The 27,344-nt window shown below is 42.4% G+C and overlaps 1 protein-coding gene across 1 annotated transcript in view; it reads left to right on the top strand.

Moving 5' to 3' along the window:
- The first annotated feature begins 11,826 nt into the window (after positions 1–11,826).
- Positions 11,827–27,344, top strand: part of SF3A3 (splicing factor 3a subunit 3) — a 34,440-nt gene continuing 18,922 nt past the window's right edge. The window contains exons 1-11 of the mRNA XM_040337210.1: positions 11,827–12,000; positions 14,815–14,862; positions 14,949–15,001; positions 15,079–15,184; positions 17,368–17,440; positions 20,142–20,233; positions 21,513–21,595; positions 23,063–23,201; positions 23,852–23,920; positions 25,378–25,445; positions 26,505–26,612. Coding sequence (XP_040193144.1) covers positions 11,905–12,000; positions 14,815–14,862; positions 14,949–15,001; positions 15,079–15,184; positions 17,368–17,440; positions 20,142–20,233; positions 21,513–21,595; positions 23,063–23,201; positions 23,852–23,920; positions 25,378–25,445; positions 26,505–26,612 — 935 coding nt within the window. The 5' untranslated portion in view covers positions 11,827–11,904. The remainder of the gene's footprint in view (positions 12,001–14,814; positions 14,863–14,948; positions 15,002–15,078; positions 15,185–17,367; positions 17,441–20,141; positions 20,234–21,512; positions 21,596–23,062; positions 23,202–23,851; positions 23,921–25,377; positions 25,446–26,504; positions 26,613–27,344) is intronic.

The raw sequence follows: 27,344 nt of genomic DNA, 5'->3' as shown, positions 1-27,344 counted from the left end.
TGGTTCAGCAGGGAGGGGCCTGAGATTCAATCTATCCATGGGCAGGCTGGTTGTACTGAAAATTGATTGACTCCAGTACAATCAGCCTGCAGGATTTTTTTTCAGGTGATCACTGCCGGCATCTATAGCCCCTGACAGTGATCATTCTGTTCTGCCAGCAGGGAAAGCTCCCCACTGGCAAAACACAATAGCACTATGGGAGGGATTCCCCCATCTGTGTTGATGGGGGAAATCGAGCCATTTTTTTTTCCATCCACCCAATGTGGACGGAAAGAAAATTACATAATCTATGTGTTGTTAAAGTTCCTAAGGTTGGCCATAGAAGAGTGTTTTTCTTTTTTTTAATCAGCCAATGGGCGGATCTGAAAAAACAAATGGAATCCCCACCCCCATCTGTTCACCTAAAACAAACACCCTAAAGAACACAGTTATATAGTAACAGTACCACACCAACAAGTATTGTTAAGTAAAAGTAGTCAAATTTGATTACAATATCCAATAAAAAATCCCACAGATGGGACTATATTGCAAATGTAGAAAACACTATACAGTAATAGGCATTGCCACTCCTGGTGGTAGATGAGTGGGTGTAGCTGAGCCTAGAAGGCATTTCCACCCTTGGTGGTACAAAAAAAGTGGTTACTGCCCCACCTGTAACTGGTCACTGCAGCAAAGAGCATTGGAAAGGCAAACACATAAAAATAACAAAGACATTTCCACACTCAACTTACCGACCAGCCTGCAATCAACCGAATTGACCTGTCGAGCAGTATGTGTCAAAGACAAGGGTTTAGTTGCACATATTTACAAATACATGCGTAAGCCACAGAGCCACGGCAAGGCATCCCATTTTCTGTGGACCCTCTTGGTGGTAGATGAGTGCATGTAGGTGGGGCCAGGGGTAGTACCATTACGCTGGTCGTGGGGGAGTGAAGGCAGATGAAACTTGGGGGGAAGTTCCACTGGCCACACTCACCCCCTACCCAGGGTGGTAGCGTCCCCTCTTGGTGGTAGATGAGTGCATGTAGGTGGGGGCAGAGAGTATTACCAGTAAGCTGAGCGTGGGGGAGTGAGGGCAGAAGAAATTTGGGGGGGGGGGAGTTCCACTGGCAACACTCACCCTATACCAAGGGTGGTAGCATACCCTCTTGATGGTAGATGAGTGGGTGTATTGAGTTGTGAGGCAATTGATCCAGAGGAAGGCGAAAAACCCCAGCAAAGCATGATCCAATGTGCTCCAGCTGGGGAAATCCTGATCCCCCGAGAGGCAATCGAATATCTGGGGAACCTGCCTTCTCTGCTTAGGCTCTGAGGAACTACAACTCCCAGCAATCTCTGTCCGCATGAGGAACTACAACTCCCAGCATGCACTGGGTAAGTAATGGGGGTTCAGCGCCCAGCCTGGAATAAGATGCTGTGGGACTACATATACCAACATGATTTTTTTCTATAGTTGGAAGGTATGCTGTACAACGGCTCCAGCTGTTGCAGGCAGAGGCATCTCTCTAATTAGGCAAATTAGGCGGTCGCCTAAGGCCTCGCATTCACAGGGGCCTTGCGGCCACCTAATTTGCCTGTGGTCAATACTAATCTCGGCGCCATCGGATCTCTCTATCACCCCTCTCTTTATCACTTCCCCCTCTCTTGCGTTGGCTGAATATGTCTGATGGGTGAGGAGGGTGCCCTGGAAGTGGTGCTGATCACCTGTGTTCTAGATCCGTGCATTTTCTGCAGCCATTTTTCTTGCTTGAATTCTTTTTCCCATTATGGGCGTGAGTGCGGCCTCATGTCTAAGTTTTGTCTAAGGCAGGGATATGCAATTAGCGGACCTCCAGCTGTTGCTGAACTACAAGTCCCATGAGGCATAGCAAGACTCTGACAGCCACAAGCATGATACACAGAGGCAGAGGCATGATGGAACTTGTAGTTTTGCAACAGCTGGAGGTCCGCTAATTGCATATCCCAGGTCTAAGGCCTCACAAAGCCTAGAGCCGCCTCTGGTTGTGCGTGTCAGGTAGAACTAAGGCAGGCCATACACGGTCAAATTTCGAACGAATTTTCTTTTCAAAATCAGAAAGTTCGTTTTTTTTGTGATCCGATAATGCCACCATTGATTTTCTAAATTCGGCCGACAAAATATTCATGTTGCCGGGAATGTTCGTTTCTCTCCGGGAATATTCGTTTATCTCCGGGAATTTTCCTTTCTCTCTGGGAATATTCTTTTCTTGCACATGCACGTTTTTTTTCTATTACATTTCTCACACGATTCCCATCATTGATCAGAAAATCGTTTCCAACATGTCGGATTTCTCAAATTTGCTTGCCGCACGAAAATCGGCTGTTGCTGCAGCCCACTAACGGTGTGAAATACGAACGAAAATTCTTTCATACGATTTTCGAAAAAAAATTCTTTCGAAATTCGAACCGTGTATGGCCGCCTTTAGTCAGGTGTTATGTCCAAGTGATGTCAGCGTGAGAAGATGTTCCCTCCTCCTCGCTTTTCCCTTCCCCCGATTGGCTATTTACTGGGCTCAGGCTACGCCCATCCCATTCTCTGATCACGCCCACTCCCACCTGTTCTGTCGAGAAGCACTGAAAAATCTGCCCCCTTCATGTAAAAATCCGCCCTTCAGCTACATGAACTTGCCTCGTCAGCGTGAGGCACAATCTGACTCAAAAATGTCTTCAGTCGCCTATTGTGCGCAGTTGCCGTCTAACCGACGCAACAGCTGATTGTAAACTCAGCTGTTACGTATGGCACATGCGCAGTTCGTCCCGGGCACTATTCGATAGCAGGTATTCCATCAGATATGGTGACCCGTCAAAATTGGTAACGGAAGTGACGTTCCGTCGCCGCCATCTTGCTACACCTCGCACTCCTCCATAGTAATGATACACCGAGAAGGGGGCAAGCAAACATCTTGTTACACCCACCGGAGTTTTGCATTGCAGTTATTTTTAACAGGAAAACGGAGCATATATGCTTAAATACGGTACAGTAAAACCTTGGTTTGCGAGCATAATTTGTTCCAGAAACATGCTTGTAATCCAAAGCACTTGTATATCAAAACATTTTTTTACAGGGTATAAAAGAGAAGAGAGGCACCTCTAAGTGTAGCAATAAGTTGCTAAATTTTTTATGTAACCATATTGTTACACTAAAGGCTCGTACACACGGTCGGACATCCAACAAAATTTCCCTTGGATTTTTGACTTAATTGATTTGTCCGATCACACCCATAGCATACACACACTCGGACTTTTTCCTCAACCAACACGAACGTAGTGACGTTTTAACGTACGGCCACGCGATTCAAAGAGGAAGTTCAAGTTTCGTACGTCCCGCGTTGCGTTCCATCAGCTACTATATAGTTAGTTTACGTTTCGTGTGAGTGCTTTCCCGATTTCCATTTTCGTGCCTTTTTGCTCGTTACTTTGCGTGCGTTCGCTCGATAACGAGATGTTGCGGAATCCAGCGAGAGAACGGGCTATTTATGGTCTTGGAGTTCTGGCTATTGCTCAAGCCCGGACCAGGACCAGGAAGAGGAGGACTGTTTGGACCAAAAATTGGTTGCTTCATCGGGACCAATTTTCACATATGGCATTGCTGAGGGAGCTGCAGGAAAATAATCCGAATGATTTTCGGAACTATCTTCGGATGTCCGATGCCTGCTTCCAGCGTCTTCTAAACTTGCTGTCCCCATATATTAGCAAGAAGGACACCTGTATGAGGCCTGCTATTCCTGCAGAGCAACGGCTCATAGCCACTTTGCGATATTTGGCGACAGGGAGAAATCTACAGGACATAAAGTTTACTACTGGGATCTCTCCCCAGGCTCTGGGACACATAATTCCGGACACTTGCTGTGCCATTATTCAAGTCCTGCAGAAGGACTATATTCGGGTAAGTTTTTTTCTTTGTTTTCACATTTGATACACTTCATGATTTCTCCAAAATATTTTATTAGTACTTTGTCTTATTTGTATATATTAGGTTATTGTCTACCCTCTGGTGTGACAGTCACAAAAACCCAAGTCGGTTGCAACCTGATCCTTCCTTGGTTCACCATATTGGTCCCATGGCAAAGGAGAGAGTTCTTACCACTTGCCAAGCTTTAAGCATTTAACATTATCTACACAAAATGTATTTAATCTGCCACCAGAGGGAGTCATGAAGCATATTATTTGCTCTGCTTCTTAATTGTTATTCCACAAATGTTTTGATATATTTTAGTGTTCTCTTGCCCCTATAATGTATGTTTTCAAAATGCTGATAATATTTTCTGCTCAAGTCTTAACTAATTTTTCTTTGCTTCACTCCACAGTTTCCTTCAAACCGTGAGGAATGGCAGGATGTTGCAGCCCAGTTTGCCAATCAGTGGAATTTTCCCAACTGTGGGGGTGCCATTGATGGCAAACATGTCCGAATTGTTCCTCCACCAGCCTCAGGCTCTTTTTTTTATAATTATAAGGGCTTTAACAGCATAGTTCTGCTTGCTATTGTTTCAGCAAATTATGAGTTTTTATATGTTGATGTCGGTATGAATGGTCGTCATTCTGATGGAGGTGTCATGGCTCATACCGAATTTTATCAGCGTCTTACGTCTGGCACCTTACATTTGCCACCTGCGCAGGACAACGTGGAGGGCCTCAACTTTGTATTTGTGGCAGATGAGGCGTTTGCTCTTGGGGAACATCTTTTGAAGCCCTTTCCAATGAGGAACCTCACTCGTGAGCAACGGATATATAACTACAGACTATCTCGTGCCAGAAGGGTGGTTGAAAACGCCTTTGGCATTTTGTCATGTCGTTTTAGGCTTTTTCTGACTGCCATTCACTTGGCGGAATACAAACTAAATCATGTTGTTTTGTGCTGCTGCATCCTCCATAATTTTCTACGGAGGAATGCTGCTAACTACATAGGTTCCGGGCATACTGATGACCCCTCAGGTGGACGTCCAGCTGAAGATGCAGTGATGCCAGCCCTGCAACAAACTCGACCTGCTGTCTCCTCCCAGAATGCCCGTCTGGTGCGGGAGCAATATATGGAGTATTTTGTGGGTAGAGGGGCAGTGCCTTGGCAGCAAGATGTCCTTTAGTTTTTTGTGAACCTTTAGGATGTTCCTTTTGAAAACATTAAATTCGTTTACAAGATGCTGTTATGTTTGTTTATTACTATTATTTTACTGATTAATGAAATGTTGCTGTGATTACCATTAAATATTTTAGAACAACCAAATGTTTAATTAGCCTTTCTAAAGTTACAAACAGCTATGTGTATTATTATTATGCCTTTTTGTTTCTGATACACACCTTTTCCATATGCAAATATACTGGTAGTAGTGATCAGATAAATAATAATCCACAAAATGTTTCAAAAAATATATTTGTTCAATCCTGCACAATCCAATGTCACTTTTTGGCAGTTTACAAAATCAAAAAACATTGTTAGTTCAGGAATAACACAATTGTGTATTTTTTGGGTAAAATGCTAAACATGCATCTTTTCAAACTCAGCCCTAGACATAGCAAACTTTTTTACCTCAAAATTTTTCTTTTTTCAGCTTTCTTCACGCAACAAATAAAAAATTAGCAATGTAAATGTCTGTCCAGATGCACTTTTGTTCATTCTGTGTTCCATCTTTGGGTGTGGCAAAAATGCATGCACAGTGGTCTCCATGCGCCCCGTGGGTTGTGGTTGGCTGTAGCTCACAACATGTAGTTAGCCTTATCACCGGAAACGGACTACCATGTTGTGAGCTAGAGCCAACCGGAACCATAATGGAGTGCATGTCAAACCCTGTGCCTGCATCTTTGTCGCATACAAAAATGCACACCAAAATGAATGGAACTGCGTCTGATGTGAACTGACCCTTAGCACAGTCTTTACCAACTCTCCTTCTCCTGGTGCAATCCCAGGGTCAGAATGACAAGTTGTTCCACTTTTGGCCTCGATACATTGGGCATTTCTATATGTGCATTTTTGTATGATTTTAAGGTCAAGCCCTTAAAATATAACAAAATGACATTTGTAGGCACCAGGAGAAGAAGAGTGGATAAACACTCAGCTGAGACCCTGAAATCACACATAAAGATAGTCATTTTGTGGTAATGACCTACCATTAACACTTTTTTTTGGAGAAAAAACACAGATTTTACAAAATGTGCGTAGTGCAAATAGAATTAGTGCAAATTTTTTCAATTATCACAAACTGAGCATGTGCAAACAAGGCTAATTACAAATATTTCCATGATAAAACCTTGAACACGAGGGAACATTTGTAATTATAAAACAACGATAGAAAAAAACTAAAATTTTGCTAACAGGTCGTAATAATCCCGGATTCGTCTCTGAACACCAGTGGCAGCCTCCTTGAGATTTTCCAGCTCTGTCATTGCCTGCAGCATATCAGCACTGATCCGACCAATAGTGCATCCTGGTAGTTGGTGGCCTTGGAAAAAGACAAAAATTTAGTATGTGTTTGATGGTGAAGTGACTGAGGCAATCACAAAATAAACCAAAATGTTACAATGGGGTCTATTTTCTTGAAATACTTACCTAAACCTAGACACTCAATTAGTCCTAACAACCTTTTTCATCTTCATAATACACCTACACTACTAGTGAATGTACACACTACAGATAATACTCTGTAAATCTTGGGCCAGGTGCATATCCATGTGTCTTCAAATGCATCTACCTAAACACCACTGCCACCTCTCCCTTCTACATGCTCAAATTTTGAATACACTAAATAATTTGCTATTGTGGTGTAGGCGTGTGTGGTGTGGACCTAGAAAAAAAAAACAGGTGTTGATTTTGCAAGGCACATGTTACAAAAACTTACTTGGGCAAACAACAACCTCCGAAGGCTCATCTTGCATTTCTTGCACTCCTTCACCCTCAGCATATCTGGTGTCTGGGGATGTGCTGTCGACTGGTGGCTCTTTGCTGGGTCCGGCACTATCCTCAAAATCCTGCAAAGGTTGGTGTTGAGCACACTCACAATCCTCTAAAATGAAAGAATAAATCATCTATGAATCGTTGCCAAAATTACATTATATTAACATAATCACATGTGCTGCTTTTAAAGTCCACCAACCTTGCCCTGGTGAACCAGTTTGCGCCACACTAGTGTACTACACTATGCATTATTACAATAAACGCTATGCTAGGGAACAGGAGTATGATGTCATATAAAATCTATGAAGACATGTCTATATCTAGGCCACATTAAACAACTCAGGCAGATGGCACCCATCACTCTTGTTTGCTATGGCAATATGGTTTATATGATGTGAAATCTAGCAGGCGTGACTCTGTGTGACTCTGATCCCCAGGGACTCTCCTCTACCCATCTCTACCCTGTAAATGCGTCATTAATGGTCAGTGATGAGCCACGCATCTAACATAAAGTGTAATGTACCCCTTAAGTTCAGTCCTGACACCATGGCGTTTGTCCTATCTCTAAACACCCCTGTCACTGGCAAAAGCACATAAGCATTTTTATTAACTTACGTTTTGGGGCAGATTTGGGGCCTGTTGTCTCCCCTGTTCTCTCCCCTGTTGGAGCCCGGCCAAGGGAAGCCTCCCTTTGTCCCCTGTGGTGTCTTTCTCTGTGCCTTTGTCCTGTTGAAAAAATTAGAATACAGTATATTAAGGATTTGGCAAAAGTAGCCAAGACATAATAAAAACTTTACAATTTTAATGAACTGCTTTTAAACTTCCATTAACTTCTTCTGTAGGCCCCACCAGAAAACTAAATCATTAAATTTCATCCATCTATAATGTACAGACAAATAATTCTCAAATTACATGTACTTACTTCTTTTGATAATGGTGCGGTGAATGGCTTCTAAATTTTCTTGCTCTCTGTGCTTCAAATCTGACCATCGTTTGCGGATTTGGTCTTTCGTTCGTTGGATACCATAATCTCCTTCCAATACCGCGAGGACCTTCTCCAGAACCCAGTCTTTATGGCTGTTGGGCCTATCATAATTTTCAAGTTTACAATCGTAATCGTACTTCTCAAAGATGCGAACCATCTCCACCATCTCCCCCTTGCTCATGGGGGTGGCCTTGTGTTTTCTATAAACGCCTCCACTGCGGGGCCTATTCGTTTTCGTGGGTTCCGCCATCACATTCTCCCTCACACATCCCAGAATGTCGCATGAAGAAAAAGGATTGTGGTCCCGCCCCAGCGTCATGACGCACGTAGAGCGAAGCTTCACGCATGCGTAGGCTATATAAATCAAGAACGAGCGCTCGATGTCACGGACGCATGCACGAACCTAACGGAACGACTCTACGTGCAGCCGAAGGTCTACGCGGAACGAAGGTAGGTGAATACATTGGGACACTAGTGGTTACTGCATGATTTAGCTTAGAGCAAACAGAGATTGTATAAGCAGGTTAGGAAGTTACAGCAAGCACTTATTGGTCGTATTGTATCCTTTATTGCAGATATCTCATCCAAATAATGCCGAAAGCAAAGGGTGGAAAGCTTAATTCCAAAGCATTCATCACTGCTTTTATTGATCTCTATAGATCACACACATGTCTGTGGCAGGTCACCAATAAAGACTACTCCAATAAAAATAAAAGGCAGGCAGCAATTGATGAACTGGTGGCAGAAGCAAAGACTGTGTACCCCAGGGCCAACGAGACCCAAATAAAAGCAAAAATTGGGGGCCTGAGGAGCACTTTTAAGAGGGAGCTCAAGAAGATTGAGTGTTCAAAAAGATCGGGAGCGGCAGCAGATGATGTTTATGTGCCCAAGCTATGGTACTTCAGCAGCCTGATGTTTTTAAAGGACCAAACAGAGCCAAGAAAACATCTGTCCACACTTGCATCCGCATCAGCAGAGGCCACAGATACTGAGGCTGAACCAACTCAGGATGAGGAGGAGGAGGAGGAGGAGGAGGAGGAGGAGGAGGAGCTCAGCTTGACACAGGTATAGTATTCCTGAAAATATGTGCATTCAGATATACTATGATCAGTGGCGTTGCTAGGGGGGTGACATGACCAGAGGTGTAGGGTGCTGGGTAATGTAAAGGGGTCCAGACGTGCAGTTGTGGAGAGGGGTACACAGTAGTAACAAAATGATATTGAAGGATGCAGAGGTATGCAGGGGGCACAGTGGGGTGTTTGTACATTTTAACGTGTGGGGGGGGGGGGGGCCAGATATTGGATCTGCCCCGGGTGCAAAATGCTCTAGGTACGCCCCTGACTATGATGTTAATGTGTTGTTATGATGGCAAGAAAATAAAATGATGCTCCTTTTTCAGACACAGGACGTTGCCAGCCAAGAAGAGGCTGGGCCCAGCAGACAGTCCACACAATGTAGAATCCCTACACTGAACCCTCCTAGGAAAAGGGCCAAGAAGAGGCAACATCTGGATGATGCCACGGCTGATTTTCTAAGTAGGGCCACATCGGTCATCACCACAGCACCCGATAGTGCAGAAGGGTTTGGCTGTTTTATAGCAAACAAACTACGGGAGATTGATGCCGATCAAAGGGAGCTATGTGAGGGGATCATGGTCCAGCTCCTTAGCAAGGCCAGGAAACGGGAGCTAACCCCTATTTCACATGTCTGTGATATAGATCACACACCTCCAGCCAATGTACAACAGGCCTACCAACAACAGACAAGCTTCCAAGCACACCCAGCCTACCCACACCAGCCAACCTACCCACACCAGCCTGCCTACCCACACCAGCCAACCTACCCACCCCAGCCAACCTACCCACACCAGCCAACCTACCCACCCCAGCAAGCCGAGCCACACCAGCCAACCTACCCACCCCAGCAATCCCACCCACCCCAGCAAGCCGAGCCACACCAGCCAACCTACCCACCCCAGCCAACCTACCCACCCCAGCCAACCTACCCACCCCAGCAATCCCGCCCACCCCAGCAAGCCGAGCCACACCAGCCAAACTACCCACCCCAGCCAACCTACCCACCCCAGCAAGCCCACCCACCCCAGCAAGCCGAGCCACACCAGCCAACCTACCCACCCCAGCCAACCTACCCACCCCAGCAAGCCAACCCACCCCAGCAAGCCAACCCACCACAGCAGCATGGGGGTCAGTGGCCAACTCAGAGCCCCGATTTTAGGGGATACTAATTTATCTTTAAATATCTATGATTTTGAACATATTTTTGCTATTATTTGTAGTTGAGTATGTTTTGTTTGGTTTGGCTTAAGAAAAAATGCTCGAATTATGGCATAAAATCTTTATTTTTTAGATATTATTGTTTTTGGTATTGTGGTGTGAGTGTTAAAAATTATAACGCTTCAGCTGATGAGGTGTGAAGTGTGGAGAGTGTTGGCCAGTTTGGTATGCTGAAATATCAGCCTGTTGAAGTACCACAGCCTGGGCACAAATATGTCTGCTGCTGCTGCTCCCCATCTTTTGGAGACCACAATCTTCTTGGGCTCCTTATATTTTAGTTAATGCTCAGGTCCCCAAGTTTGGAGATTATAACCTAATTTATGTATGCCCTGGGGTACAGAGGCTTTGCCAACTCAACCAGTTCTTCAATTGCTGCCTTCCTGTTGTTTTGTATTTGGATCTGTTATTATTTTTCCCATTTTTTGCTAAATAAAATGATGATGCTAAAAACTTGTGCATTATGTGTGGAAAGTCAAATGTAAGTTTGTGAGTAGGCAGGCCCTTTGCTAAAATTGAAGGGACATAAATAGGGTAGTTATTACTTTGCCCAGCATAAAGAATTGGGGATATTTATTGGTTTTGCATTTCAAATAAATAAGAAAAAAAAGGCTGGATTCATATCCAGAAAATACACTAATCCAAAGTAAATACATTTTTTTTTAATCCGTCCGTATCACCAGTTGAGCAGATGTGCATATTAGGACATTCTAAAGAAAAATAGAATATGCGCTGCTATTTGAGATTTCGAAACTTGCCGCGTGACGAATGAGCATTTTCAAATACGAACGCTAGTTTTACTAGACAGCTGGCTTCCGGGTGCTCTTTCTTTCGGGGCATGCGCATTTAGCATTTTTTGAAAAATCCGATGGTTTTCTGTACACACGGTCGCACTTTGCACAATCGGACTTTTCAGAACAGAAAGTTGGTCCGTTCACAGACCCAACTTTTTGTCCGATTGAAGCCAAAAAAGTTGGTCCGATGGAACGTACACACGGTCGGAGAAATTTGAAAAGTGCCGGATTTTGAAGTTGGTTGGCCGAAAATCCGACCGTGTGTACGGGGCTTTAGAGGCGCCTCTCTTCTTTTTTATACTCAGTTGTGACATGACGCTACTCTTATATCAAGACATCGCTTGTATATCAAGGCAAAATGTATTAAAACATTTTACTTGTCCTGCAAAACACTCTCAAACCAAATCTCAAACCAAGGTTTTACTGTATTTGGAAATCGAACAAACTGTTTAGATGTTAAATTTTAAAAGCAGCGGCAAACCTGCTGACCTTACAGTTTTGCTAATGTGACAGAACACCTCTGATTTTAAAATTTAACATGTAAACAGTCCGTCGGATTTCCAAATACTGTATTTAAGCATATAAGCTCTATTTTGTGTTAAAAATAACTGTAAAATTCAAAACTCCGTTAGGGTGTAACAAGATGTCCGCTTGCACCCTTCTCGGTGTATTATTACTGTGGAGGAGTGCGGGGTGTAGCAAGATGGCGGCGTCGGAACGTCGCTTCCGTCACCAATTATGACGGGTCGCCTAATCTGACGGAACATGGTCACTTCTCGACAGAACACCGGTAACCAGCAGATGTCGCTGCGGCATCGTACCCTTCTCTGCTTGCAGGAACTCAAAGTGCGGAACTAAAGTTTTTGTTTTTTCAATCGAGGGGAATCTCTTCAACAGAACGCGTCATTTCCGGATCGAGCTTCTTCCAACATGGAGACTATGTTAGAGCAGCAGCGGCGCTACCATGAGGAAAAAGAGCGACTCATGGACGTTATGACCAAGGAGATGATGGCGAAAAAAGCCACGGTGAGGTTTGGCGTGTGTGCAGAGGTGGTGGGGGGCTCTGGCTGTGTACAGGCCTGGTGCACCGTGGGACCATGGAAATGAGCCTTATGTTTGCAATGTACAGCAGCTTCTCTTATCAGTCAATTAGAGTTACTGGAAAGTGTATTTATAAGTCGTAAAGTAGTAGTTGTTGGGATAATTTTCTAATTATATGGGAATGGAGGCCCACAGGCAGTACTGTGTGTGATCAGGCCCCAAAGGAATACCCCCTTCCCCTTTATAACAAGGATCTCTATGGGGGGGTTATCATATCTGCATGTTGAGGTGCATTGTGGTTGTATGCACATTGCATTTACTTTACCTGAGAGAATGGCAAGGGCCAGTTCACACCACAAAAACGCACTCCAGATCTGTTCCGGATGTTTCTGTATGCATGTTTTGATGCATTCCAGGTGCTTTTTTTTTACTTTACTAGCGTTCAGTGTGTTTTTGATGCGATCCAGTGTGCTTTTGATGTATGTTAATGCATTCCAGCGCAGGAAAAATGCGGCATGTTCGTTTTTTTCTGGAACTGACTGCAGTGGTGTAAACTATGCCATTTTGAAACCATATAACCTACTTTCCGTGCGTTTTTGATGCAGAACAGAAACTGGACTGCATACGGTGTGAACTGGCCCTTACACATATTACAACTAAAGGATGAGCTCCGGCGTGTTCACACAGCCCACGTGCAGAGCCCTCCGGGAAGTCGGCACTGCGCTAATCACAGGCAGTTAGACATTTATCGATCTCTGCAGCCGCGCATCGCCATAATGTCTCCCTGCCTGTGATTGGCGCAGTGCCGACTTCCTGGTGGGCTCTGCACGTGGGCTGTGCGAACACACCGGAGCTCATCCTTAATTACAACCTAATCTCACAACCCCCTTTAGAACTGCCAACAAGGACTGTTCTGAGTGGGTAGTTTAAGTTTTAAAGTAATTTTCTTTTTTTCTTTTTTTTTTGGATAGAGTAAGGGAGGGCTATAACACTGGTAAAGTTTGTTTTGCCATCTGTGGCCCATTTGGGAGATTTCCCCTTCATTTCCTGTCCCATAGGTTAAACAGGAAGTGAGAGGAAATCCCTTCACAGTGAGGTTTTCGCCAGAATTATTCAGGGACATGAAAGCAAAAGGTGTGCAAAGTCTCAGTTTCTTTCTTGGAGGGCACAGCCTCAGTAGAAAAGCTGGTCTCGTGCTAGCAGCTGCAGAGTGGGGTCCTTGCTGTTAACGGTGACGCAGAGGTCTCTCTAGAGAGGTTGGATGCACTACTTACCGAGTCAGAGCTATAGCTCTGTAATCAGCAAAGTTCATTCTGATTGGAGAGCTCTCAGCAAGGGTTGTCAGCCCCCTGTGAAGAAATCACTGCCTTCCCCACAAACAGCAACGGCCCACATCGTGTAGATCACGGACCTGCAGGTGGGCATTTCTAAATCGTGAGGCATGTACGTCATTACCGGAATAATAAAACAAAAGGTAAAAAACAATGTGGTGTCAAACTACACAATCACAGTAGCAATACAAGTTATTCAAAAGTGCCCATAATAAAATCAAAAATAATTGTCTCTCATAATAATCAACCAAGATATAAATTGTGAAAATAGTGCAACTCTTCATAAAGTGGAACATTTTGAACACCGTAGATCCTTCACCAAAGTGCACAAGTGCTGATCCACACCCTTATAGATTGGAGCTCACTTTAAGCTTTATACAGATGATCAATCCAATCTCCACTCTGATCTCAGATTGAAATCGATGACAGCTCTCTCCACACGTAGAGATAAAAGTTAATACAAAGCCTCAAATGGTGTAATAAAACCTCTTGGGTAACAATTTTATTGACAAAGTAATGCGCTTACATCACAAAATAAAAACAAATTGCCTTTGGTATCTGTTAGTTACATGCTAGGTGCCTGCGTGCAACGTCTCTAATGACTTCTCGCACGCACTTGCAGATAACGCTCTCAGCGTCAACATTCAGTTACCGTGTAGCCATGCCCCTAACATGTTTTGTTACTTCCAACTTGAACACAGGGGAAAGTTGAATATTGGCTATAAAACTTTGTACAGGAAAAAGATTTTCACCCTGTGCCATCAAATGTTCAGTCAGAAATGAACGTTGACCCCACTAACCCTTAGGGCTCCTTTCACATGTAAGGATCCGTATGTCCGCATTTTCATCCATCCGTTTGCGGATGAAAACGGGACATGCATTGGTCCCTATGTGATTGCGGGTGTTTTTTCTTCCGCCTGCTGAGCGGATCGGATGAACACGGACACACGGTCCGTGTTCATTTGATCCCCCCCCATAGGGGAGAGCCGAGAAAAGACAGGACGGTCCCTGCACAGTGTGCGGGGACCGCCCTGTCAGCCGATGGCTCAGCGGGGAAATATGGAGCCCCGTGTGAAAGGGCCCTTAGAGAATCAAGTGAACGTTTGACACACACACATATCTCAAACATGACTAACTAAAAGCATCAAAAAATATGAGAAGAATATTGTAAAAAAAAATACTGTACTGCTAATTTTTGTGGTTGACATTCATGACACTGGGTCCTTACTATGGGAGGATATTGGGGAAGCTCTGGATTCCAAATCTCAAAGATGCTCCAGCACATTTCCAGTGAGAAGGCCTAGTAGATTCACATTGTCTAGGTGATTATGGAAAACTTTGTAAAAGTGTTTGCATCAGATAAAAACCTGGTGTACTTTTTGGTAGTAGATTTGCAATAAGCTACAGTGATTGCAATACACTTTCTCTTGTGTCGGTCATTCAATAATGATTGTTTCTTTCACTGCAGTTTCGTGAACAGATCAACTCAGATCACAGAGCACGAACAATGCTGGATGTAAGTATTGTTCAGTATTATAACTTTTTTTATATATATTACAGCTGAAGACCCACTAATGTGTTTGTGTGTCTTTTTGTTTTAAGAGGTTCATGGACGTCAGCTCAAATTTAAGGGATTTGTATGAAGATAAAGATGGGTGAGAACCATTTCTAAATAATTGCTAGTTGATTTGTTGTTTAAGGTGATTTTTGACTGTGTTTTTTTGTTTTATAGATTAAGAAAAGAGGAACTGACTGCAATATCTGGCCCTAACGAGTTTGGTGAATTCTACAATAGACTCAAATTGATTAAAGAGTATCATCGGAAGCATCCAAATGAGGTGAATTGGTTCATAAATAGATTTTACTCCAGTTTCATCAAAATACATTATTTATCGGGGTATTGCGCGCACCCGCCTATAGCGTGCACCCCCAACCTAGAAGGGAAATTTCAAAAAAAAAAAAAAAATACTTCATTTGAATGCCCCTCGTCTGTCTTGCCCGGCGTCCATCGGCAGCCTTGTCCGGTCCGGCGGACTCGGTGGTGTCCTCCTGCGCTGTCTGAGTCGAATCCCTGCTTCCCGCGTTGTGTTTGAACGCCGCCGCCGACATATACCGAGCGCAGTACCCTCGGGCGCGCTCAGCTTCTCGCGCATAAAGGCTAGGAGGCGTCGCAGAGCGTGACCGCGAGCGAAGCCGAGTGTACTGCGCTCGGTATATGTCGGCGGCGCAGTTCAAACTCAGCGCGGGTATCGGCGTATATCGCGCACCTACGATTTTTTCCCTTATTTTAAGGGGAAAAAAGTGTGCGGTATACGCCGATAAATACGGTAACTTTTTTTTGTTGTTGCAAATGTAAGGTTATTTATCTTGTTTATTGAAAACAATGTATTCTGTATGTGCACCTTGGCAGTACCCAAATTTGACAAATTTTCATTAAAACATCCTTGGTATAAAGGGCATTTTACTCTACCCAGTAGCAACAGCATTGATGTTTGTAAATGGGTAACCACTTGATGACAAACCACCATGCTTGTATTGCGGCAGGGTTGCCCCGATGCACCAGATCACATGTACGTAATCTGGCATCTACAGGTAGGGGCAGTGCGGAAGGCGCTTCAGCCGTGCCGTCGTTCACATCAGCCGATCCCGACCCAACGCTGGGTCCCGGGACTGCTGCGACTGTATCCAGTCCACAGCATCAGATGCTAGCATCATTACCCTGATTCTACCATGGGACCTCGAGTGGCCCTTCCTATCCCACATAATATCATCACCTTCACACGTTGTGTTGAACCCACATGCACTTCAACAGGTGCTATTACTGGGCTCCTGCTCCTGGGACCCCCCTACATATCACCACCTTTCTTGTTATCAAGACTAGCAGGATACTCCTTCCATGTGTCTCCCCTGGCTACCGCACGGGACTCTGTAGGGTTACGCCCGTTGTTTTCATCTTGGCGGGACCTGTCTAGATTTTCTCCTGAGGAAGCGGAATATTCCGCGAAACTAGTTGAGACTGGCATAACCTTCAACCCATCGTTTTTTTTCTCCCTACCTGGGGACCTTCAGTATGGTCTTGTGATTGGTTATCATTATTTTAATTGTGTGATCATGTTTGTCCATGTTTTGAATAAAGTTTATTTTTTGTTTTAAATATCTACTCTCATTCTTCACCTATGTCTCAGTACCGTAATTGGCCCATTCTTCCCCCCTTGGTTCTTTTGGTTTGCGGACCTTAGACCCAAAATTCTCAGGATGATGGTACCTCATATTTTAGTATTTTCATATCTTACCCAGAGGCTCTTACTCTACATATGAGACTTTATTCACTTAACTTGGTATGATTTGCCTACAACTCTTGCGTTCAGTAGTGAGTTCTGGCAAAACCAATACTGAGAACGAACACACACACACACACACGTGTTTCGATTCACACACTTGCCCTTTCTAGTTGTTTCTTTGAAGCAGCAGTATACTTGATACCTTACATGCAGCTTCTCTCTAGTTTAGAATAGCTTGTATGCGATTAGAGGAACAACCTAAGGAAAATGTTTTGCTTACTAACCCTTAGACTGAGAGTATGCACATCTAGTTTACAGTTGATAATGAGATCTGCCAGCACAAAACGTACAGGATTAATTATGGTAAACACAACCCCCCCAGCTCTCTCTATAACATTACATAAAAAGGGAAAGCTAGGTAGGAATTTTATGCAAGTTAAACAGAGAAGCCGCTTGCACATTAAAAAAAAAAAAAGAAAAAAAAATTAAGGTTACGGGAACATATAACAAATATACTGTCCCTTAGCAGAGGTGAAAATAACATTTAAAATAACCATATAGCTAAAAATAACAATTGTGGTAAACTGTATATGCAGTATAGCTTAGTGAATTGAGTCTATAATGCTGTTGCTCTGTTATCTACAGCTTATTTTAATGTAAAATATTTTTCAGCCGTCTCATTCATACATGAAACATAAGTAGCAATTTTATTTATAATAATTATTCTATATCTTTGACAGATCTGTGCCCCAATGTCAGTTGAATTTGATGAGCTGCTGAAGTCCCGAGAGAACCCAAGCGAAGAAGCTCAAAGTAAGTACCATATAACATGCACCTTAATTTTAAAAGGGAAGTTTCAGGGAAAAAACGTACTTTTTTAATGAAGAACTTTGAAGCAAAATAAGGGTCGGTGCCCATCATTGCAGCCTGATCAATGCCCATCTGCAGCCTTTATACCAATATTAATGCTACACCGGATTGAACAGAGGTGTTCGGTCACACACAGTCCCGCCTTCTGGACTGCTCCTATGATGGACAGAACACCGGTCCAATGCAGAAATGTGTGACGTCTATCCTATGAGCTGGTTCGGGAGGCGTGACTGTGTGTGAGTGAGCGCCAAGTGAACAGAAGATCCCGGCTATGTGTAATCCGACAGCACTCGCGCTTTTTTTTTTTTTTTTTTTTTTTTTTTTTAAGACCTAAGTTGTTCCATGGCAGTTTTGTTTTTTTTGTTTTTTTTTTGGTAAGGTTGACAAAATTTATAAGGAAATTTAAAGGGTCACTAAAGGAATTTTTTTTTTTTTGCTGAAATGACTGTTTACAGGGCATAGAGACATAATAGTTAACTGATTCCTTTTAAAAATAGATAAAAAAAACAATCATATAATGTGCCTGCAGTGTAGTTTCGTTTTTGCTGTTGTTTCCTGGTTCTCTGATGTACAGAGAGCCACTAGAGGGCAGTCAGCCAATAGAGAGCAGTGATACTTTGTCTAAAACTCCTCAGCACCAATCCAGTTTAGTTTTACTCACACCTCCTTGATTAGTGACCACCGTGAGAAATCTCCCAGTACTGTGGTCATCAGGAAACAGGCAACCAGGAAGTGTCCAGAACAGAGAGGATTTACAGCAACATGAATGCAAAAACGAACAATGAGGACATGAAACCAGGACTGCAGCAAGGTAAAGGAAGCTATTTAGCTAAAAAAAAAAATTCCTTTAGTGACCCTTTAACTAGCAAGGTCCCAATAATTAAGGATGGCATGAAGAAAATTTTGAAAAATCGAACAAAACAAATGTCACTGTAAAAAAAATAAGCCTGATATTCAGTAAGAAAGTGTATGTAAAACTTCTGATAGGTTCTCGGACACAGGAGAGAAAAGCAGCATGAGTTTTGTGTTGGAGAGGATGCTATAAATAGATTAGCAGAGCGCTGAACAATTCAATGTACAGATCTGGAAGTCTCTACCTATGAGGAGAGGGGTATGTGCCTTTTCTCCAATCAGCTGTCTTGGCTGTATGCCCAGGCTTCACTGCAGTGTTAACAAGGAAGAGAAAATCTCATATCACGATTTGAAATTTTTAAAGAATATACAAAGCTGGACAGCAGATATTCTTGTAAAACATATTTAGGTAGATTTGTTTCATCCCTGTTTATCATCTGAGGTTATTCACTTCACTGGGTATATGTGAGGGTTTACATCCAACGCTAAGTCACAACTATTTTCATATTTGGAGATTAATCGGTCAGCCAAAGTATGATATAGGAGTCCATCGTCAAGGCATAACAAGTGGTACTGAAGGCTAGTTTCTAGCCTGCCTGTCTGCTCTGAGTTCTGGCCAGACTGGCTGGCTTGAGTTTTGGCATTTTGAAAGTAGCATGTAGGGCAGAGCACAAGAGTTTGTGGTATGTAGAGCAGTGTACAGAGGTCAGTGGGGTGTAGGGCATTGTACAAAAGTCAATAGGATGGAGGTAGTATGTAGGGGCAGTGTACAGGAGTCCAACAGCTGTACAACCATTTTGTAGGGTGGGTTTTAGGACTCATACCGGCAGAGGACACGGGGTCAGCAGACCCTGTGCAGTAGGGCAGAAGGCAGGGTTAGTAGCATGTATGTCAAAGGTAAGGTATAAGTAATTCATAGTTTGTTAAGTAACGCAGAGTACAAGGGTCAGGAGTGAGTAACGCAGAGTGCAACAATCAGGAGTGAGCCATGCAGAGTTTAGAGGTTCATAGTATGTAACACAGCGTTCAGGAGGTAAGTAGTACCAGTGCAGGGTCAGTGAAATGTAAACAGTTGTCAGTACATAAGGCACAGTGAAGTGTAACTTGCAGTTGTCCGTGTGTACCTACAGCCCAGGCCATTAACCATTTCCTCCTCCTCAGGTAGCTGGCACTGTAATGCAAAATGTTGATGTGGGGAGGTTTGTTTCATCCGTTTATCATCTGGGGTTGTTGGCAGGTACACACATCTGGATTGTGGGCAGCAGCCTTTTCTAACACTGCCAACTTGGCACTGAGGACCTGTCATTACAGCCTGCTGTCCTTGCATATCTAGCCTTCAGTTGCCTGTTTTGCAGTATATGTCCCACCAGACTCCTGTGGCTGCCTTAACTGACACAGCTCGTGGTTTTGCAGTGCTGGGCAGGGAAATCCATGGCTCACTAATTGGCGGGGTGTCATTTCCATGCAGTTCCATCCTTTACTTGGTACTTTCCCCAGCTCTGCTATACATCTTGTAGATTGCCGCTCTGATCAGAGAGGTGTCAGGAGCTAGTATATTGGGGTTGTGATCTACCTGTCAAATGGCTGAGATAGATTGGTTGTAGACCATATGCATCTTGGAAAAATCTTGTTATGGATCATTTACACGTCACAGAACAAAGAAATGCTGCATATCTAGCTATCCACTCCCCTCGACTGCATACATTTTTTTTTTTTTTTTTTTTTTTTTTTCAGTCATTAGTGTTAAATAAAATAAATTATTTTGGCTTATTTAATTGTGTTCCTGCTATAGATTTGGTGGAGTTCACAGATGAAGAGAGCTATGGTCGATACTTGGACCTTCATGACTGTTACTCGAAGTACACTAACCTTAAATCATCAGAGGTAAGAAAGCTATTTATTAAAGATCCATTTAAAAATTAAGACATTTTAAAGGATAAGTTCACTTTAAAAAAAAATAAGTAATGCACTTTTTTATTTTATTTTATTTTTTGCAGGTAAAACAATGCGCATTTATTATTTTTTGTAGTGGGAGCCTGTAAAGCATGGCTCCAGCAATCAACAGATTATCGATGCAACGCAGGTCTCCTGTACACTGCCAATACTCCCTGACAGGAGGGCTCAATGAACTACCACAGCACTGTGGTAGTTCATTGAGAACTACAAGCCAACAGCCACAAAGTATAATTCAGACACACAGGGCTGTGTGTATGCATGACTCAGCTGGCATTGCTGTTTTCAAACAGTGACAGCTAGTACAGGGAACTTTTCCCCATACTGCTGCCACAGGGAGGGGGGTCGGCATCTGTAGCACTCGGAACATGTTACATGTTCTACCCTAAAATTGGGTGTAATGTGTAACATGTTCCCAAAAGTGAACTTGCCCTTTAAAGTGGTTGTAAATGAATACATTCTCTGCATTAAGGAAAAATACCTTCTATGTTCTTTTCTCTCTCCTCACTGGACATGAAGGCAGCAGCGAGAGCCAGTGGCTCCTGCTGCTGTCAATAAAATCCAGTGAGGAGGGAGCAGGGCTTGGGCCGATGCACACAGCCGTGCTTGGGATCATGCCCAAACATGTGCCACCATAACAAGTTGATAAAAATAATGTTCTTTAGCAAGGTACATACATTCTGCATTAATAATTATGCTACCAAAATGTGTGCTGTAAATTGCCTCCAGCATGTCTCCTGTTTCTTCTTGCTGGACACCGCCATATTTCTAAAGCCCAGAGCCCCTGAGCGGCAGTAAATCTTTAGGCTGTTAGCAGATCGGCTTCTACAAATTGGGCACAGTGCCAAAAAAGGAGAGCAATTGAGCATGTGCAGAGTAAGTTGAGAGAGTATATTACTGGATTTTAAACAGTATAAGCACTTATTTTTAATCTTTCATGTAACTATACCTGCAAAAGATGTCGGCATGAAGTGATAAATCGGGGCTTGATTTTCTCACTAAAATTTCTCTTTTAATTTCTCCTTTTATATCTGTCATAATAATTTGTTCTGGATGTGCACTCAGTTGGTTAAATGTTTTTGTTGAACCACTGATTATTCCAAATGTGGATATGCAAGGTTCCTTGCAAACCTGTTAGTGGTGCTTGAGGGCAGGTTTGGTTGATACTGCTTTAAATGTTTATGAACAATTTATTTTTACTTTTTTTTAGAAACTGGATTACATCACATACTTAACGACATTTGACCAACTTTTTGACATCCCGAAAGAACGTAAAAATGCAGAATACAAACGGTTAGTGGTTTAGGAATTTTAGTAGTTGTATGGTAAAAGCACTCAAATAAGTGTGTGTGTGTGTGTATAACAATCAAACAGCCATAACATTATTACAACTGACAGGACATGTGAATAACATTGATTATCTTGTTACAATGGCATCTGAAAGTGATACATTTGGCAGCAAGTTGTGCCTGAAGTTGATGTGTTGAAAGCGGAAAAAGCTGAGCAAGTGTAAGGATTTGAGTGACTTTGACTAGGCCCATATTGTAATGGCCAGACATATGCTTACCCTTGTCCAAAGCCAAAAGCGCCTAAAATGGGCAGGATGACTTAAGAACTGGACCACAGAGCCATAGAAGAAAGTGGCCTGGTCTGATTGTTTTCTTTTACATCATGTGGATGGAGGGGTGCATGTGCATCACTGGAGAAGAGATGGCACCAGGATGCAGTATGGAAAGAAGGCAAGCTGGGAGAGGCAGTGTGATGCTTTGGCCGATGTTTTGCTAGGAAATCTTAGTCCTGCCATTCATGTGGATGTTAGTTGAGACATACATTCTACCTGAACATCGCACCCAGCCTCTGAACAATCATAGAGACTTCGGGAAGCATCTAGCCCACTGTAAATCTCTATGGTCAACATCTGGCGCTGGTCGGTTCCTTCTCCAGTTCGCCGATTGCAAGGGCAAGCCAGGTAAAGAACCGGAGGGACTGTTCTTACGATGAAGGGAAACACTGACGCAAAAACAAGATCACTGCTTAAAGTCTGCAACATCATATTGCGGGCGGGAAGTGGTTAAACTATGATCTGTTGGTACCTAAGGGGCCCAAAGTGTGCCAAGAAAATATCCCTTGGGCTACTTTCACACTGGGGCGTCAGCATTAAAGCATTGCTATTTTTAGCGGCGCTTTACCATCGTTTTTGCGCCCCTCTTCGTCTGCTAGCGGGGTGCTTTTAGCCCCCGCTAATGAGCGAAAATGGGTCAAAAGCGCCGGCTCTTCGGCGGTGCTGCACATTGATTCCAATGGGCAGGGGTGCCTCAAAGATGAGGCTTGCAGGACTTTTTTTTGCCAGTGCAGTGTGTGTGTGTGTGTGTGTGTGTGTGTGTGTGTGTGTGTGTGTGTGCTTTCATTTAGAATGCCCATTACGTAAAAGAGATGCAAGGGGATTTTAATGATCTGTATTGCAAGGATAAGGTGTGAACAGGCACCAGTGAAAAATAAATATCTTTTCATTGTTCTTTCATTTTACTGTCACTGAAGATCATCCTAAGGTATTTATTATTGATCTTCCTTGATTATATCCTACTTTGTAAATATTACTTTGGTATTTTCAGAGCAAGATTTGTCTCAATAAAACTTAATATATTTTCTGGTTTTGATGAATGTGGATTTGTTTTTGTAAATCTTTAACATTTCATTTAATGTTCCTCATTAGTGTTCTGTATATATAGTAATGACCTATGTTACCCTTTTTTTTCACAGGTATTTGGAAGTGCTCTTGGAATACTTACAAGATTATACAGATAGGGTAAAACCTCTGCTAGATCAGAATGAGCTCTTTGGAAAAATACAGAATGAATTTGAGAAGAAATGGGAGACAGGGACCTTTCCAGGCTGGCCAGTAAGAAAATAATATTACCAATAGCATATTGCACTGAAAGGATATTGAAGATGTATCTGGAAAGTAATAGATGGTCCATAAACAGGCTGTTATTGAGAGGGAAGGTTTAAATCAACCACAAACATTTCATCTATTCTATAATCAAACCATTCCTTACATCTTTATGTAATGAGCCCCACAGTGTTCTGCATTTATTTATATCTCGTAGGTTGTTAGAAAGCAGTACAGTGGGCAGCCTAAGTTGCTTCAAATCATTTAGGTGGTGAAGATCAAGAATACCCAGGCACGTTTAAATGAAAAGCAAATAGGCTTTTCCTAAATCTTACTGAACTAGTTTTGACTTTATGAGCTTTATTAGACGCAATATAAAATGGACCTATAACATATTTTACTTTTTCTGTATAGCCACTAGATGGCAATGTTCTGTTAGGTTTACCGGGTCATTTATTACATGAAAAATATATACTGTAGTATCTAAAAAGGGAAGAAAAAATTGCAGTTTAATTCTAGTGACTACAGTAAATGAGCATAGAGATCATCTTCAAGGAAAAATAGATGGATAATTCTGTGCAATGTTGAATTTTATTGAAGAAAAGCTGAGTTGTAAATGTTTCAAATATTACTAATGTGTTGCTTATTTTCTCATTTAGAAAGAGACTAGCAGTGCTCTGACACATGCTGGAGCTCATTTGGATCTCTCTGCTTTTTCATCGTGGGAAGTAAGCATTTTGCCATTTTATTGAAAATGAGTGCATCTTTGTCTAATACATATCCAAAGGCTGCTGTGGGATAAAATATTCAAACTATACTCCATGTAACAGAAATTTGAGGGTATATGTAGCATATGAAAAGTACCATAGGTGGTAAAAATACCATCCAGAGCACAGTGCTGACACACTAATTAAAATATACTAAATGTGAAATATTAATTAATGGTAATATAATTGATAATGTAACAAATATACTCTATGTGAAAAAATATGTCCACTACAACATTGAATAAATATTGATATAGATAAGTCAACATAATAAAATAACAAAATAAGTCTCTGTGCACATGCATACCAATTGATAAAATTAATAATGTGTTTAAAACCAATATTAAATACTAAATAAGATCCAGTGTGACTGGAAAATAATAAATAAGGATATAGAAATCCAAATAAATAGTTAATTCATGTGAACAAGCAATAATGTGCATAGATAAAGTGCATCCAATAATTACATAAAGTGCAATTGTGCAATGTAATAAGTTAACCACATCTTCGTGCAATTGTGTAGGTGAACTATTCTCAAATTGCTCCTTAATAAATAAATGTATATAGTCCAATAACATGCAAAGAGAGTGGTATAACACAGTCCATTTAACATTTCTGAAGTATAAAATGACACAAGCAATCCACCGCAAACTGACAGGTGCTCCACTCTGAGTGACCCCGTTCTCACCAGCCTCTCACCTCAGCTGGCTTAAATATAAGCCTTCCAATGTTGGATGGCAGCAGCTCACAGTCTAGCTCACCAGATAAACCACTGATCGGTCGCTTGGAGGACTCCAGACAGGAGTTGTCTAAAGGCTCACAATGAGGATGCAAAGCCCCCAGTGGAAAATATAAAAACAAAAATAGGCTCCATAGTGCAGTAACTTTAAACAAACATACTTTATTCAACAGCGTATGCACTCAGTTAAGTAGATATCGAACAGCATGTAGATAAACAAACTCCTCCGCTCTCGGCCGCGAGCTGGGATGACGTCAGACGGCACTCCTCCTTTCCTTACGCGTTACGTGGCTGTACACACCACTTACTCATAGCTATAGTTACTGCACTCATAAATGAACGACAGGAATAGGGGTTCCCTCATCTGCCACCATTCGGCATCCTGAATTTTTTGTCAAAGGTCAAGACTCAGATCATACTGTTTTACATCCACCTGATCACTTTTATTACAGTGTATAAAGTCAGCTGTCACATTTGTAAACAAACTCTCCTGCTATTGCAGGCTTGAGCTGGTCTAAATTCCATGATAAATCTTCAGTATGACGTGGCCTTGTAAACAGGTTAGACACAAAGCATCATGGGTGGTTGCAGAGCTAAATTAGGAAATGGTGTCAACCATGTGCTGTGTACATATTTACATTCTAATAAATTGTGCATGCTTTTTCTTGTTTACTGCCAGGAATTGGCTTCACTTGGATTGGACAGATTGAAATCGGCTTTGCTTGCTCTGGGTCTGAAATGTGGAGGGTGAGTTACATTGCAGTCTAATGTGATGTTAGTTTCAGCAGTTCAATAGTTTAGAGTACACTTATCCTGAGAGAAATGGGAGGAGCTTATAATGACTACTGATCATAGCAGGGTTCATTATAATGCTCTGTAAGCATCCTTCTTAAATATATTTCAGTTCTATGCACTTTGTTCTTTAACAGAAAAAACAAAGTCCAAAGTGGTGGTTGAAAATCTTAAATTGATTTAAATATACCCTTAAAATTGAGCCGCAGTAGAGTATAGTGACCAGATGTTTGTTATCCTATTTGGCCACAGTTATGACTGCATAGGTTGGTAGAACCTATGTGAGTATTAGGCTGGGTCCGCTTATGTTTTATGGTGGTAGTACTGCATTTTTACCTTTTTAGGGGGAATTTTATTATTTTGGCACTTTTAATTCAAACTTTTAAGACTGTCGATTTAAACTACTATACTTTTATACCAATGTTTCTCAACCAGGGTGCTGTCTTAATGTGTCAGGGTTGCCACCTCCTGTATTTTCAAAGTGCAGTGCATGATCATGGTGCAGGGGAGCCTGCCATCAGCAACCTGGAAATGTAGATGCTAATTCTGTTGGCTTTCTGGTTAGCTCCAGCATTCAGAAGGGAGCAGAAGTCCACCTCTCTAGACCTGCTGTGACTTCAGAGCACTGCAATACCACAGAACTCCGATGTTAAAGCACTGTGCCCTTTTCACGTGGGGCAGACTCCGCTAGGAGTCTGCTGATCACCGCTTAGCAGGGTCTGTGTCCGCTTCACAACAGTCACAGCGCAGTCTCCTCTATGGGTGGTTGGATGTAAACTGACCACCTGTCTGTTTACACCTGACTGCCGTCTGATCTGCTAGACAGATGGGTCTGTTTTTAGCAGGGGGTGAACTTTTAAAGACTCTTAGCCCTGAATGGGAAAAAAGACGGAGTATGCAAACGTATATACGGTAATAGTATTTTATAGCTCAGAATAGTGTAACTTTTTTGAAAAAGAAAGTCTGATAACTGTACAAATGTAAACACTTTTTTTTTTTTCTTTTATATGATAGAACTCTTGAAGAAAGAGCCCAGAGACTGTTTGGCACAAAAGGAAAATCTCTGGATTCCCTGGATCCCACTTTGTTCACGAAAAACCCTAAGGCAAGGGGGATAAGAAGGTACTTTTTTTTTGCTTTGTCTAATACAGTTCTTTTTAAACTATTTTTTGGATTGAATTCCAGGTTTATTTACGAAGGCTGTGCAAACTAAAACTGAAGATATATCTAAAGTGACCCTGTCACCACAGGGTTGCTTGTACGCACTGATAATCCTTTAAGACAACACCCTCCATTCACCGCCCCCTCCCCCAAATCACTGATTTCAGTTGGGAGAAATTTTAAATCTTGTCACACATTGATTTCTCGTACTTCTGTGGTGACGTACAAGTCAGCGATAGGAACCACAGCATGCTGCATGGGAGCAGGCTGGAAGTGTTGAATACATGCAGCAAAACAGCACCATTTTATTTATTTTTTAACACTGTTTTTTTAGGGAAAAAGCAGCACTCGCACAGGGTTCCAATAAGACCAAATCAAGAGTCTGCTATGTCTGTGCTTAGGGTCCAAGTGCCCGCAAACAAGCAGAGCTTCCTTTTTTGGGGTAGAGCTTTGCTTTAAGTTGGAACTCTAGCCAAATCTTAATTTTCTATAAAGTTAGAGCCAGTGCATTTTTGTCAGGTGTTTTTCTGCTTGTTCTCCTGTTGAGGAGCTTTCACATGACTTTTTGTGTTCTCTTGATCAGGAAGTAGTTTGAAGTGTTCCCAATGGGAATATATTCAATGCATAGTTCATGCAAAGTGCACTTAAAGGGGTGGTTCCCCTAAAAATAAAGTTTTGACATTGCATTTGGTA

The sequence above is a fragment of the Rana temporaria genome, chromosome 2, assembly GCF_905171775.1.
Source record: "Rana temporaria chromosome 2, aRanTem1.1, whole genome shotgun sequence".
Classification (NCBI taxonomy): domain Eukaryota; kingdom Metazoa; phylum Chordata; class Amphibia; order Anura; family Ranidae; genus Rana; species Rana temporaria.
The sequence above is the reverse complement of the archived record's forward strand: the minus strand, read 5'-3'. Positions and strand labels throughout refer to the sequence as shown.